The sequence below is a fragment of the Onthophagus taurus genome, unplaced genomic scaffold (assembly GCF_036711975.1).
Source record: "Onthophagus taurus isolate NC unplaced genomic scaffold, IU_Otau_3.0 ScKx7SY_15, whole genome shotgun sequence".
Taxonomy (NCBI): domain Eukaryota; kingdom Metazoa; phylum Arthropoda; class Insecta; order Coleoptera; family Scarabaeidae; genus Onthophagus; species Onthophagus taurus.
This window is the reverse complement of record NW_027248940.1, coordinates 4936658-4953343: the sequence shown is the minus strand read 5'-3', so window position 1 is coordinate 4953343 and position 16686 is coordinate 4936658. Positions and strand designations below refer to the sequence as shown.

The window sequence follows — 16686 nt, the reverse complement described above, 5'->3', positions numbered from 1 at the left end:
TTTTCGTGTACAAAACATAAGTTATGGATTTCTTCATTTGTATAAACATTATTTACGTTATTAATATCCATTTTAACTGGTTTTAGACTCACAAGCATCAAACAACGTAAATCAGACTTTGACGTTTGTCAATAAGTCATTAAACATTTATTTTCCATGGCACACTAGGTTAATATCGATATGATATGTGAGCATTTTTCAAAAAACCCTAATTATTTCTCAAACTATTAATGTTAGGCATAGGACATATGGAGTATAAAAGATGTAAAATGAGACGCTGAAGACGACTAAGTAATAAAATATGGGGGGTGCCATTTAAAAAAATGAAGTTATGGTACTTCAAAATTTCGAAAAGTTAACGTGCCATAGTAAAGTGACCAAACGATCTAGACAGCTGTTCTCGGCACCAAAACATACTTCATCATGTTGCTTAAGCATGTTCTGAATCCTAAATTGATATCTCAAAAATCGAGTGTTCTATGATTTTTTGAACAAATGTCCGCTGGAGCAGATTTTCTCTAGGAAAATTCGAATAACTCGAGAACGGCCGAATCAAATTGCAAAAAGTAAAGTTATTTATAAACCTTCAAAACAGACAAATCCAAATATGTAAAAATATACAGGGTGTTCCATTTAAAAAAATAAAGTAGGTGGCGACTTCCGGTATAACCGGAAGTGCTAGAAATCTGAAAATATTTTAGTCGAAGAGAACGTAATTGATTATACTTAAGTCAGAATTCTCAAATTTTTATTTTGGCCAGAACTCCAGAAACGTCTAATGACCGGTCTCGCTGAGGCACCCTGTATATAGTAGAATGTATTAAAGGGAAAATTGTAAATATTAAAAACAATAAAACGCTTATTATTATTTAAATTTCGCGCTTTTAGCTAATTAGTTCCCTCACAATCCCCAGCACTTGCGAGTGCTGAATTCAATGTACCAAAAAATAGTGGGGAGATGACCTTCTGTATAATATATACAGTGCACGTCATATGTAACCCTCCCCCTGTCTAATTTGAAAATGGATATATCGGCATGAGCCGAAACACGTCGGTTTTTATTTTTTGCTAACCCAAATAATTTAGCATAAAAAATTGTACATATGACGCGCACTGTATAATTTTTTCTATGGTCGTTATGCATAGAAAGTTTAAAAAAAACAAAGGTATTTCATCCGAAAATATAGTATGTTGTAATCTCAACAAGTTTAGCGAAAATAACTGTACCTTTAAGTTTATCAGATTTATTTTGTGCGTGGCTATAAATTAAACAAGTTGGCAATTTAGTATAAACATCTAGTTATTTATCATAGGATCATACAGACTTTGATTTCCTGGAAACTCTCCTTGGACTTTCAGAAGATTTACGTTTAAATCGCCGCACTTTAATCTTGCTGTTTGGAAACAATTTCACATTCCTTAGGAGATGAAATGGGCGAGGGATTTCAAATCCGTTGACGTTTGTTTATGGAGCTATTTAAAAAGTTTAGTTTACCCGACGGGCTATGAACAATCTGAAAGATTTTCGCCAATTGTTTGAAATAGTGTGGGCTTTCTTTTAACGCAGAACTAGAAACTGTGCTGATGTCGCAGGGTGTCATTTTGAACATTATATAATCTAAAAACGATTAGATTTTTAATTAGTATGGAACAATACTCAAAGATTTATTTATTGCAATTTAACGCGCTATTTTATTAAAATGAAAGTGAAGTATTCTCAGATAAAGAATCACTAGCGGTTACGTAAAATGTTATATATTTTATGATCCTCCTATACCCAAGAATATAAAAAGTGTGAATTAGATTCGCTTATATAACTTTTTCGTTGGGATTAACGAAATCCTTAGTTCTTAAAAACTTTATGTAAAAAATTAAAAACAAACTTTATTAAAAAAATAATTATAATAATATAAGAACCACACGAGCTACGAATTTAACTAATTAAATCTAAACGAAACATTAAGTTTGTATTTGTATAAAGCTATCATTTATCACCGTTTTTTTTATATCTTTGCTCTTAATATTTAATTCTTAATACTTAACTCTCAATACTTAGTTAATACACAATGAGATAAAAAATTTCAGATTATTTTCGATACTTAATATAAATATTTACAATTTTTTCGTAATCCTATAACAACCTTAAGAGAATTAAGGAGCCCCGTAAGATGATGATGGGGGATTTGGAGCTCCATATTGAGGGCTTGGTACTCTATCGGGATATCCTTCCTCTTTCTACACACCAAATAAATTAATAAATTAATGAATGGTTGAATTATACAACGCTTTCTTTACCTGAGTTTTGTAACGGATAAAGTAAACTTCCGGTTTACTTGGTTGCGTAGGAGCCGGAGTAGGAACTACGATATCCGGTTGTTCTTCCGGTTTCTTCACCAACACATAAACCAAAGTCTTCTCTTCATTTTGCGGTTGAACTGGAATTACTGGAGCTGTTGGAGTTGGAGCGGTTGGTGCCTAAACATAATTGAATTAATTTAATGCCTAAAAAGAATGTTTTGGGAATTTTTACCTTAATAAAGATGATTTTGTAATGTTTTTGAGCGGGGGCGAATTCGATCGGTTTTCTTGGGGCATGATATTCGGGTTCTGGAGGTGGGACATGGACGTAAACGTGTTTATGGACGGTTGGGGGTTGAGCCGGGGGTCCGTATTTTGGGGCTGGGGCGCCGTAATTAGTACTCGGGGGGTTATAACTGGAAACGGGACCACTTGGGGCACTATAACTGTAACCTGGAGGTTCTGGTCTAGCTTTAACCTGACTAATAACCACCATAACAATCGGAATAACCTACAACAAAATTTATTAAATCAAAAAAAAAAATTAATAAAAATCATTTACCGCCACAATCCTCATTATCGTCAAAGTTAAAACCCGATTAACTCACAAAACACCTTGACTCTGAAGTTGTGAAGACGATCCTCGAGTTATTTATACCTTCACTACTTTTCGGGGGAAACTAATCTTCCTCTATAATGTGTAGGGGGGCGAAAAGAAGATGTTACCGGGTCATTCATTATCGTAGGGGGGCGCGCCTAAAAAGAATAAGGAAAAAGGGAAGAAAGAGAGGAAACATAAATTAAAAAAAAAAACTAACTGAAGAAGACGTCGGGTTCACTTTCTTTAGAATGCGATTGCGATGGGGGCCTCAAGTAAAAGGTGTAGGAAAATGAGGTGAAGCGTTGTGTAATGGGTTTTTGATGGGAAAAAAGAGTTGTTGCAAGGTCGTTTGGAGTTAAGTTTTTTTGGCGGCAAAAATTGTTATGTTGTGGTAAAATTAAGAAGTGATTTCACCAAAATTAACGTTCATAAAAAACGTAGCGAAATAAGTTTATTGATTTGTTAATTATTTTTAAATTGAGGTTTGTTATTGATTGTTATTGGCGTTAGATAACAAAGAAAGTAAGATTCAGAAAAAATTAATTAAGTTTATAAGACAAAAAAACCAAAAAATAAAGACTTAATTTAAAAAATATCAAATCTTCCTTCTTTGTGATAATAAAGGATTGATTCATGTTTCAAATTAAAGCTGAAGATGTTCTCTTTCGAAACGTGTATAACAATTAATAAGTTTATATAAAAAAGTTTTGAGAAAAAAATTAATAAATGCTACGGAGTTTATTAGACAATTTAAAAACGATTAAAAACAGTTAATTTAAAAAAAAATCTAATTTCCTTATCTATGATAATAAAGAATTGATTCAAGTCTCAAATTAAAGTTGAAGATGTCCTCTTTCGAAGCGTATATAACAATTAATAAGTTTATATAAAAAAGTTTTGAGAAAAAAGTTAATAAATGCGACGGAGTTTATTCGACAACTTGAAAACGATTAAAAGCAGTTAATTTAAAAAAAATAAAATCTTCCTTATTTATGATAATGAAGAATTGATTCATGTCTCAAATTCAAGCTGAAGATGTCCTCTTTCGAAGCGTATATAACAATTAATAAAATTATATAAAAAAGTTTTGAGAAAAATGTTGATAAACGCGACGGAGTTTATTAGACAACTTGAATTCGATTAAAAACAGTTAATTTTTAAAGAATCAAATCTTCCTTATTTATAACAATAAAGAATTAACTCAAGTGTCAAATTATAGCTGAAGATGTCCTCTTTCGAATCGTGTATAAGACTTGATAAGTTTATATACAAAAATTTTGAAGAAAACATTAATAAATGCGACGGAGTTTATTAGATAATTTAAAAACGATTAAAACCAGTTAATTTTCAAAGAATCAAATCTTTTTTATTTGTTATAATAAAGAATTGATTCTTATCTCAAATTAAAGCTGAAGATGTTCTCTCTCGAAACGTGTATAACAATTAATAAATTTATATAAAAAAGTTTTGAGAAAAAAGTTAATAAATGCGAAGGAGTTTGTTAGACAACTTGAATACGATTAAAAACAGTTAATTTTCAAAGAATCAAATCTTCCTTATTTGTTATAATAAAGAATTGATTCATATCTCAAATTAAAGCTGAAGGTGTCCTCTTTCGAAGCGTATATAACAATTAATAAGTTTATATAAAAAAGTTTAAGAAAAATGTTAATAAATGCGACGGAGTTTATTAGACAACTTGAAAATGATTAAAAACAGTTAATTTAAAAAAAATCTAATCTTCCTTATCTATGATAATAAAGAATTGATTCATACCTCAAGTTAAAGCTGAAAATGTCCTCTTTCGAAACGTTTATAACAATTAATAAGTTTATATAAAAAAGTTTTGAGAAAAATGTTGATAAATACGACGGAGTTTATTAGACAACTTGAATACGATTAATACCACTTAATTTTCAAAGAATCTAATCTTCCTTATTTTTAACAATAAAAAATTGATTCATATCTCAAATTAAAGCTGAAGTTATGTTCTTTCGAATCGTGTATAACAATTAATAAGTTTATATAAAAATATTTGGTAAAAAATTGATACCTTTTGAGACAAATATGGATCAAACCATTATGTAAAGTCAACCCATTTCGTAAGAATTAATGGATTGCTTTGAAAGTACATTGAAAGTGCACTATAATCAAGGTCCTTAAAAATATAACTTGATCGAGAACTCGACCGCAAGCGACCTCGGCTTCATTACTATAATCGGCGAAGAAGTGTATCGCGAAATTATTGTCACAACAATAGCGTTAGTGAGAAATACATTTTTGAAAACAACTCTATAACAAAACACCAAAAATTAAATTAAAAAATCACAATAGCTGTAATTGATGGAGTATTATTGCTTTTCTCGAAAAACATTTCCTACAATATTTATTTAGAATAAGATTCAAAAATGATATTATTAATAATAATAAATCATTTCTATATCTCTCTTCGTTTTTATCAAAAAATGTTTCAAATAACACTTGTTTACAATTGAATTTGCAACCATTTTTGGTAATAGTATTTTTACGTACCTCCGGTAAATAGATAGCAAAGCGACAACTTAAGTAGGAACTTTCATAAGTTGTATTCGGGAATTTATTACTTATTAACAAATCGAGATATCAAAACGCGGTTTTCTGCGTTAGATTTGGAATCTGATTTTGAATAAGTCAACAATATTTAGTTTCTCTATCTTTAATAATTAGTGAGAAATAAATTTTTGAAAACAAGCTTTCAACAAAACCAACTTAAATCGGATTTCCTGTAATTTCCTATCTACTTTCTTAGCCGATATCTTCCTTATTATTAAAGATAGCGAAAAACTAAATGCACCATTTGAAAGCTGGATTCTTTCTCTATCTAAAACCGCTCTGTACTTAAAATAGCTAGTTTATTAACAAAATATAAATCAGTAAAATATAAACATTACTTAATAATACAAAATCTAAACTAAAAATACTTCAAATAATGCCTATGCAAAAATCTGCGTACAGAGCAAAGTGACTAGTGTACATAGTTTATAGGTTATGTACGCTTTCCGGTTTTAATAACAAAACAGTAGATTTCATGCATCAGTAGAAAATTGGAAGCTAAAAGTTAGAATAGAGACGAAAGGAAAAAAAATTGAAGTTAGAGAAAGAAAGATTATTGTAAAGCTATGGAAAGACGGAAAAACTCTTCGAGAAATAAGAGCTACTGTAGGCAGATCACCTTCCTCCATTTAGAGAGTCATTAATAACTACAAAGACACTGTCTCACGACCGCGATCGGGACGACTATCTCTTCTTACATACAGAGAGGAGCGAAGGATTGTGCAGCAGGTATGAAAAGAACCTAGGCTGACAGCAACGAAAATAGCAGAACGTGTACAACAGCAGTTTCATAAGACTATCAGCAAAGATACAGTGAGAAGAATATTATCAAAGGCCAACTACCACAGTTATGTTGCACGAAAAGAAACGACAGAAACGGATCGCCTTTGCTAAAGAACACCTAAATAAGAATATAGAGTTCTGGGAGAAGGTTCTTTTTACAAATGAGAATAAATTTTGCTCTCTCTTATTGCTCTTGATCCTGAAAACTTAAAAGCTACCGTGGAGGTAAACATGGAGGTGGTGGAGTGATGGTTTAGGGGTGTATGTGCGCCAAAGGGATAGGAAAATTTTCATTTATAACATCCACAATTGTCCATAATCTATACAGGGTGGTCCATTTAACGTGAGACAAGCGATTATCTCGAAAACGGTTCATTTTGCATAAAAATGAATCAAATAAAAGTTGTTAAATCGTTTTATTATAAACGATAACATTTTTTTGACCCTGACCTTATTTCCAAGGTCATATGAAGGTCACGACCAATTTTTTAAATGACACTGTATATATTTTATTGTAAAATCTGAATCTGTATTGCCAGTATAACGGCAAAACATCTTTTGACAAAAATTGAAGCTCGTCGGAAATACCTTTGGAAAGAGGTCTAAAAGGTTCCGACATTTCTCCGCCTTTGTCAATTTGGTAATAGAATAACGCATAAAAAACAAGAGTTCGTAGAACTGCTTATGTCGGCATTTTCAGAATATCGCTTTCAGAGACTTAATTGGTTGTAACACGTAAAACTAAATTTGCATAAAAACTGCTTGGCAATAAATTCTGAATTCATTCCATCGTTTTACATTAAGGCAAAGTGTTTAAACCAAGTCATTAAATCAGTCGAAATGATTTTTATTTATGGAGAAAGTGGCAGAACAGTTGCTAATTGTTTAGCTTTGTATCGAGAACGTTTTCCTGATCAAAATACGCCATCGAGAAGTACCTTTTACAGAGTTGTGAATGATTTCACTAACACTGGAAATGTGGAATCAAGAAAAAGAACTCGGCGAGCAACTATAACTAGCGTTGAGGTAAATCGTCAAGTTAGCACTCGACGACTTGCAATTGACGGCGGAATATCGAAGACCAGCATTTTAAGAATATTAAAGCACAAGTATCACCCATACCACATTTCATTGCACCAACAGCTTTATGGAGGTGTTTTTGAAAATCGATTAATATTTTGCCAATGGGTACAAGAACGAATGCGAGTGGACGTCAATTTCTTTGGTAACGTGCTATTCTTGTATGAGTCTACTTTTACAAACAAAGGACAAGTCAATAGACATAACATGCACTATTGGAGCATTGAAAATCCGAGATGGTTACGTGAAGTAGAATGTCAACGACCTTCGTCGATTAATGTTTGGTGTGGCATAAATTGATCGATCCATACTTTATTGATAGTATGCTGAATAGGGAGAAGTACCGAAATTTTTTAGGTGACGTCTTACCAATACTTGTAGATTTGAACAGGGAAGAAAGACAAAATATGTGGCTGCACATTCTTCACATATTGCACGTGAAGCTTTAGATCGGGATTATGCTAGGCGATGGATTGGAAGGGGAGGTCCAATTTCCTGTCCTGCCAGATCACCTGATTTAACATCTCTTGATTTTTTTTTGTGGGGCGTCCCGAAGAATAATGGTTATCGCGAAGTACCGACTACGCCAGAAAACATGAAAGAGCGGATAAGAAATGTATGCAAAAATAATAGCCAAGAAAATCTTTTAAGATGTAAGTGGGTGGGGAAATATTTGAACATTTATTATATATTTTATACTTGTTGTTGATTAATAGTATAGTTTAATTATTTTTTTATAAATAAACAATACTTTAAACCATTTGGATAAAAAAATTATTTAGATTTTGTCTACAAAAAATGTTTCGCCGTCGTACTGGCAAAACTGCACGGTAACTTTTTTTAATTATTTTACTTTTATGCATAGATTCAGATTTTGCAATTAAAAACATAGGGTGCCAGTTAAAAAATTGGCCGTGACCTTCATATAACCTTGAAAATATGGTCAAGGTCAAAAAATGTTAATAACTTTCATTTGGTTCATTTTTATGTAAAATGAACCGTTTTCGAGATAATCGCTTATCTCACGTTAATAATAAGTTTATTACAAAAAAAACCTTTTACAACATGTCAATTAAAGATATTATTCCACACAGAAGATTTTCTCAAAAAATTCTTGAATGGTATAGAACGCGTTTTGGCAAAGGTGGTTCTTTAGAGCATTCTTCATTCTTGCAAAGGGTAGATCTCGTACCGACGCAGGTAGATGGTTAAAGAATTTAATGCCCCAATAGTTGGCGTTGTTTTGGGTTTTAGACAAACGATGTGTGGGGATACGCAGTTCCTTTTTGTTTCTAGTGTGATAGTTATGGGAATCACAGTTTTTTGGCAGAAGGTATAATTTCTGGTGAACGTTCTTTATACTGTTGAATATATATAATTAAGGTGAGGTAAGTATTTTGTACTGAGCAAAATAACTTCTACAACTTTCTCTGCTTCCCAGGTTGAACAATGCCCTTATCGCTCGTTTCTGAAGTGTAAATGTTCTTTCGGCTGCCGAAGAAGCTCCCCAGAATAGGATACCGTAGGAGATCAAGCTATGGAAGTTGGCATAATAGACGAGTTTTGCAGCTTCTAAAGTACTAATACTATGAATTCTACGAATGCAGAAGATCGCGCCTTTAAGTTACTTCGACAGATGTTCAATATGTATTGACCACTTTAGTTCTTCGTCAAGATGAATCCTCAGACACTTCACCGATCTAAAAGTAATACATTGAGTCTTATCCTCGTTTAGTAATAATCCATTGTGGTGAAACCATTGTTTCACCGTACATATTGATTCATCTGCACGACTTCTTGTGACATTCTCCCGTCGATTACCACAACTTGTTTTTTATACTGCAGATAGGACTTTAGGATATCATATGCAATTCCGAGCACACCATAAAACGCGAACTTGTTTAGTAAGAGATGATGGTTTACATTATCGAATGCTCTTGACAGATCCACACTCACTAGTTCCACAAATTTCCTTTGATCAAATGCCTTCAAGATATCTTGAATTGTATCATCTAATGCAGTATTTACGAATCTACCTTTGCGGTATCCCTGTTGGTAGTTAGTGAAAAATTTGTTTTTCTCAAAGAAATTTGAGATTCTATCTGCAATCAAATATTCTAGTAGTTTTGAAATTGTGGGCAATATTGAGATAGGTCTGAAATTTTCTGGTTTGCTTATGTCTCCCTTTTTATATACAGGAACTACAGGGTGCGGCAAAAGTCCCTCCCTAATTTGAAGGTTGAATAAAAAACAGATGGCACAAATTAACGAAACTGTAATAACACGAATAAAATCTACAGAATGGGAAGTTATTATGTTTTACAAGTTTCTTTTTTTTTTAACAGTATATCGGTCAAGTGTTTTCCTTCGTTATCAATGCATTGCTGAATGCGAGTTCGGAAGTTACCGTAATTGAAGTGCACAAAACCCTCTGGAACTCCATGAAAAGGAAGGAAGAGGAGGAGTGACAGTGACCGTTAACTCGAATCGATACATTCAAATGCTTCAAACTTTTATGGCACCACGATTCAATGCGGTACAGATTCAACAGCTTCAGTAGGACGGGGCCACTGCTCACTCAAGCAGGAGATCTCTTCATGAACTGAGGCAGCTGTTCCCAGAATGCTTGATGTATTTGCGCGGAGGCATCCATTGGCCAGTACGATCTCCAGACCTTACTCTCTGTAATTTTTTTGTATGGGGGTTTGTTAAGGCTGAAGTTTACAAACATCGTCCTAGGACTCTACCAGCCCTACGACAAACGATTCAAGAAAAGATTGCTCGTATTGCTCAAGAAATGTTGATTAGAGTAATGGTGAATTTCCGAACTCGCATTAGGCAATGCATTAATAACGAAGGAAAACACTTGAGCGATATACTGTTCAAAAAGAGAAACTTGTAAAACATAATAAGTTTCGTTAATTTGTACCATCTGTTTTTTATTCAACTTTCAAATTAGGGAGGGAGTTTTGCCGTACCCTATATTTTAGCGACTTTTAATTCCTCAGGGAATATTCCATGTTTGAGGCCCATGTTAAAAATTTACACTAAATGAACAGATAAGCTTGATATAGATTTTTTTAAGGAGGCTATAGACATTCCATATATGTCCATACTGCTTTCTGATATCGGTGGGTCGTAGAAAACATGACGCATTGTTTTGTATTGATAGAGTCTTCATATAGTTGTTTGCTAAATTCGAGTTTACTTGATTTCCAATTGTTTGAATGTATTCTCTTCAGGTGTAACATCAATTTTGCTCTTCGTTTTCTTGTTTACCTTTTATTCATTATTTATTAATTGCCATACTTGAATCGTACTTGGTAATTTGCAATTGCTTTTCACGTTTTATTTCGTTTCGTAATTCATTTTTATATTTATTATAAATTCTGTATGCGTCGTCTGTTTTTGTACATTGCGCAAGAATACTTAAAATTTCTATGGTGTTTATTCTATCCTTTATTCTTGTTGGTAAATATTGGTTAGAACGCATACTAGACTGCCATGTAATTTCTCTTTTAGGACATCATTTGTTAAAGATGGATATCAAATTACTAAAGTATTTCGAAAACAGCGTAGTAGGTGAGATCCAATCAGTTTCGTTAAATGGACCAGCCTGTATAAAATCGCTTAATCAATATTTCGTCGACACCGGTAATTTCTGCCGAAGAACAAACATTACAAAAGAATCTTCTAGCAGTATTTCCATCGTTTATATTAGCAGTTATTAGCATTGGCAATAATCAAACCAAGCTCTTTGCGGAATCGTGCCTGGACCAAAGCTTTCTTATCTTTTTTACTCATACTATCAATTTGGCAACTCGATTAAAACTGGTCGACAAAACCGCACAGAAAAAGAAACAAGATTTTGCCCCACTACTTTACTAGTTTCTTCGTCAATTAATCTAATAGGTACAAATGAAGCTATGGACAATTTAGCATCAGATACAACATTAGACTCTTTAGGTAGTACTTCACTTTGTCCAGATGAGCCATCACACCTCAACTTGCTATATAAAACTAAGGTTTGTAATCCAGAAAATTATATCAATCGTGTGATTTAATAAATCTTGTAAAGATATTACCTTTGTTAGAGGGTGTTCCATTAAGCGTACGGAGCGGCTGTATCTCTAGTACGTTAAGGCCTAGAGGTTTGGGAAAAAAATCCTTATAAGCAAAGTGACCAAGAGGAATAGCTGGAAATTATTTTGAAGTTCGTAATTCGACCGCTAGGGGGCGTAACTGCCATTGAGAAACATAAAGTTCCCGCTATCTCAGAAACTTAGACGATGAGCTATAACTTTGACAACATCATTTAATAGCTTGGATTATACCGCATCGATTTTGTTTTGCGATATTTCTCATATTTGTCATAATAAGGGAGGGGGAGGCCAATGCGTTTGCATATGTTTACATTTTAATATCTCCTAGACCATTCAACCGATTTGAATATTTTCGGTGTTGTTTGAAAGAGCATTTTATGCTCTTTTTAAAGATATTTTCAGTAAGACCGTTTGCTTTAAAACAAATGAGCTAGAGGGCGTTATCTGCAGCGATTACATATTTTTGTGATTTTTGAAGAAAAGTTAAATGGAACGATACTATTTACTTCACAGACCCTTAGTCACCATAAAATTTGCAAAATTTTAGTGAAAACCGCATCTCGATATCGCCACCCGTTCTCGAATTATAGAAGAAAATGTTAAAAACTCGAGTACCATCAATCGGATCCAGTTACCTTATCGAGAAAAACAAATCACATAACCATGGTAACCGTAAACATGTCATTTACTAACGCAGAAGCGTATGATGATTTATTTTCAATGTTTTGAATACGTTGCAACCGCATGGCAAAAATGTGTAATGCAATTACGACAAAGAAAGACATTTTTCTCTAGAAGTGTTTTTAAGATTGACTTAGCGATTACGGAAAACTGGCAACGTGTAGCCCATTCAGACATCTCTATGAATTCATAAATCACATTGGTGCGCAATGTGATCCCATATAATCTGGGAACTCCGAAAACAATTGTCCACAAGATTTCTCAAGAGAATAATATCTCCACCATGTTGTTTTACATCAGGCCTTAACAGATACCGATTATGATAACAGACTGAACTGTTACCATTGACTTTTAAATATGATTTGGGCAAATCCAAACCTTTTATCACAAATGCTATGGATGCATGAAGCATCTGTCCACAAGCTGATGTAAACTTGCATAATATGCATTCTTGGTTCAAGCAAAACCCACATTGCTTTCACCCCTTTATCTATTGGGTAGACTAAACGACCTGACTTTTCAAGAAAAACCAATAACCAGGGAAAATATGACAAAACACTAAATACCAGTAGAAATGTGTTCAGGGCCGAGACTTAAGCAGCGCTTTTTTTTTCGTCGAAACTAGATTAAATAAATGCATCGGGGTTTATGGAAGGCATTTGGCACATTAGTGAGTTATTTTTGCCAAAAATTTAAGTTATTCTAAGTGTTTTGGTTTATTTTGTTTTATTATCATTGTTGATGTTTCATTGATCCGTTGGCTTTTCAACACGCCTCAAAAGTAGTTTTGAAGCAGTTCTAAGCTTGGATAAAGTGTGAAGGAAGGTTCTAGATAATAAAATTTTTGTTCTCTCTTATTTGTTTCCTAAGGTAACTTGATCCGATTAAGATATACGATTTTTTAACATTTTCTTTTATAATTCGAGAATGGATGGAGATATCGAGATGCGGTTTTCACTAATATTTAGCAAATTTTATGGTTATTAATGATCTGTGAAGTAAATAGTACCGTTCCATTTAACTTTTTTTCAAAAATCACAAAAACACCCTGTATAATAATTATATTAGTATACACAATTATATGTATACTTTATTCATTTTTTATGAATATTACCGATATTACAGAGTAATATTATATTTGCAAAAAAAACCTAATACATTACAATAATATAAAAATTGGTATATAATATACATATATTAATGTTTAACTCGTCCACTATTCCATCATTGTCTGATACTGTTCAACTTGGCCAATTTAATTTTCAGAAACCAGGTGTTTCTGAAAATTACTTAGCGTTTCTTAGTCAAGTTTAATGCACTGCTTTCTAATATTCGTTATGTATGGATCTGATGTATAAAGGAGTGTATGAAATACATCTTCGTTTGTAGCATATTCTAGAACATATTTCGAGATTCCTGTACATCTTCTGATAGCTGTCCAATAGGTAAAATTGCAAAATGTCGTATGATACGTCAACCATGAATTAATATTTTCATTTCCATTTTCGGAAGGGTAGATTATATGATATGTGTAAAATCAGCTCCATGCTATGTATCCAGGCATGTAGCGTTGATAAACCATAGCGAAAAGCATTATTATTTTCTGGTCTTGCTGCCACTATTTCTAAATTATTCATTTGCCGTGGACTAGCACCGGAAATAGTGCATGTCGAATAGGAAGGTGTACTTATTATATGGGCAACTTTTCCATCTATCATGTTTGATGTGTATTGCTTTTCCTTGGTTTATAATTACCGATGGACTCATAGTATCAATTTGGCAACTCGATTAAAACTGGTCGACAAAACCGCACAGAAAAAGGAACAAGATTTTGCCACACTACTTTACTAGTTTCTTCGTCAATTAATCTAATAGGTACAAATGAAGCTATGAACAAATTAGCATCAGATACAACATTAGACTCTGCAGGTAGTACTTCACTTTGTCCAGATGAGCCATCACACCTCAACTTGCTATATAAAACTAAGGTTTGTAATCCAGAAAATTATATTAATGGTGTGTCTTAATAAATCTTGTATATGTATTGCTGATTTTTATGCTAGAAATAAGTGTATAACAGCTTTTCTTACTTTCCTGGATGTTGTGATAAGGTGGCAATAAAAAGAAATAAAGAAATTTCTTAGTTTGTTGCTGCATACCAAATAATGAGTGAGGAATAAGTTTTTGAAAACAAGCTTGTAACAAAACATTAATTTAAAGCAGAATTTCTTTGGTTTATTAAATTTTTAATTTTAACCTTTCCAAAATTATAAATTTTTTATTATTCCCACATCGATTGAGAAGGTTATTAAAGACAATAAGTATTAAGACCGATCTAAATATTTAATGGAATAAATTCCATCATTTTACGTGGTATAACGCCACAAAACCTTGTTTCCTACGCAATAAAATTCGACATTACCTCATAAACTCCAATTTAATTGCATAAGTTGCCGTGAAATGTAACACAAATTAGGTTATTTTGTAATCGATTATTTTGCGATCGAAGTTACACCTTCGAAAAAACAAAAACAGAAAGTTGTAATAAAAAAAATTAATGTTCCCTTTTTTCTTTTTAAATTAGTAACAATAAAAAAATGTTTAGAGGTGAAAGTTTTTATTTATTTTAATATTCAACAAACGTTTAGTTTTATTATTTTCCATTACTTTCTATTAATAAAAATATAAATATGGTACAAAGAAATTGTTAATAGAAAATTTAAGATTGCACACAGGAAAGAAAACGTTTTTTATTTTCGGTTAAATAACGCGAAAAAAAATTACAAAATCTCATTGTTGAATAGAAAAAAGCTACCGTTTTCATTGTATTCGCTCGTTACGCCTACACAGAATGCTAATTTCGTTGTTGTTCTTAATTAGGAATTAGAAAATACAACAACGACGACGACAACGAAGATGGTAAAAGTTTTAATTTTTTTTTTTTTATGTTTCGGCAGAAGTAAAAGTCTTCGTGTCTCACAGTTATAAAATACACAATTCCAATTGGGATGAAGAGAGCAACTCATCTTCATCGCTGATTAATTACACGTAATAAGGCGTTATTTTTTATTTGACGAAAGGTTACACGAATAAATAAAAAGAAATTTTCTATTTGAAATTTTTTGGACGACTTTCTAAGCTATGTGATTACTAAACCGATTCTTTTAATGGGTTACGTTAGAAAACCACTCACGTTCTTCACTGAAATTACGTTCTACGGTGATAATGCATTAATGTACTACATCGATTTGGTGCGAACTTTACCGGAAATTCACGTAATTACACAGCAAAAATATTTGTGATTTATCACTAATCAAAAATTTATTTCTCACCAATTATAAAAGATGAAGTAACTAAATTTTACAGACTTATTCAGAATTAATTAGCAAATCAAACGCAGAAAACCGCTCTTTGATATCTCGTTTAGTTCTTGAGATAAATATTCATAAAGATAACCAAAAAAACTTCTAGATTAAGTAGACGTTTTGTTGCAAGCTTGTTTTAAAAAATTTATTTCTCAATAACTATTAAAGATGAAGTAACTAAATTGTGCAGACTTATTCAGAATTAATTTGCAAATCTAACGTAGAAAACCGCTCTTTGACATCTTGTTTAGTTCTTGAGAAATATATTCATAAAGATAACCTAAAAAATCCTGGATTAAGTTGACGTTTAGTTGCAAGCTTTTTTAAAAAATTGATTTCTCACTAAAAATTAAAGATGAAGTAACTAAATTTTGCACACTTATTCAGAATTAATTACCAAATCTAACGCAGAAAACCGCTCTTTGATATCTCGTTTAGTTCTTGAGATAAATATTCATAAAGATAACCTAAAAAATCGTCTTTAAGTTGACGTTTTCTTACAAGCTTGTTTTGAAAAATTGGTTTCTCACTAACTATTAAAGATGAAGTAACTAAATTTTGCAGACTTATTCAGAATTAATTACCAAATCTAACGCAGAAAACCGCTCTTTGATATCTCGTTTAGTTCTTGAGATAAATATTCATAAAGATAACCTAAAAAATCGTCTTTAAGTAGACGTTTTCTTACAATCTTGTTTTAAAAAATTGGTTTGTCACTAACTATTAAAGATGAAGTAACTAAATTTTGCAGACTTATTCAGAATTAATTACCAAATCTAACGCAGAAAACCGCTCTTTGATATCTCGTTTAGTTCTTCAGATAAATATTCATAAAGATAACCTAAAAAATCCTGAATTAAGTTGACGTTTAGTTGCAAGCTTGTTTAAAAAATTGATTTCTCAATAGCAATTAAAGATGAAGTAACTGAATTTTGCAGACTTAGTCAGAATTAATTAGCAAATCTAACGCAGAAAACCGCTCTTGGATATCTCGTTTAGTTCTTGAGAAATATATTCATAAATATAACCTAAAAAAATTCTAGATTAAGTAGACGTTTTGTTGCAAGCTTGTTTTAAAAAATTTATTTCTCGGTAACTATTAAAGATGAAGTAACTAAATATTGCAGACTTATTCAGAATTAATTAACAACTCTAACGCAGGAAACCGCTCTTTGACATCTTG

The 16686-nt window shown here is 32.2% G+C and overlaps 1 protein-coding gene across 1 annotated transcript; it reads right to left on the bottom strand.

Annotated features, from left to right (window-relative positions):
- Positions 1 to 1883: 1883 nt before the first annotated feature.
- LOC111420326 (TweedleE) lies at positions 1884 to 2939 on the bottom strand. Its single transcript, XM_023053302.2, has 4 exons — positions 2861 to 2939; positions 2531 to 2809; positions 2296 to 2475; positions 1884 to 2235 (listed from the first exon to the last, which is right to left on the bottom strand). Exons 1-4 carry the CDS (start codon positions 2873 to 2875, stop codon positions 2152 to 2154), a joined length of 558 nt encoding a protein of 185 aa, XP_022909070.1. The 5' UTR covers positions 2876 to 2939; the 3' UTR covers positions 1884 to 2151.
- Positions 2940 to 16686: the final 13747 nt, after the last annotated feature.

Excerpts from the sequence above, each read along its gene's own strand:
- LOC111420326 (XM_023053302.2), bottom strand. Across the intron at positions 2,476-2,530 it reads ACAAAATCATCTTTATTAAG|GCACCAACCGCTCCAACTCC; the intron begins GTAAAAATTCCC and ends AATTATGTTTAG. Across the intron at positions 2,236-2,295 it reads TTATCCGTTACAAAACTCAG|AAAGAGGAAGGATATCCCGA; the intron begins GTAAAGAAAGCG and ends TTTGGTGTGTAG.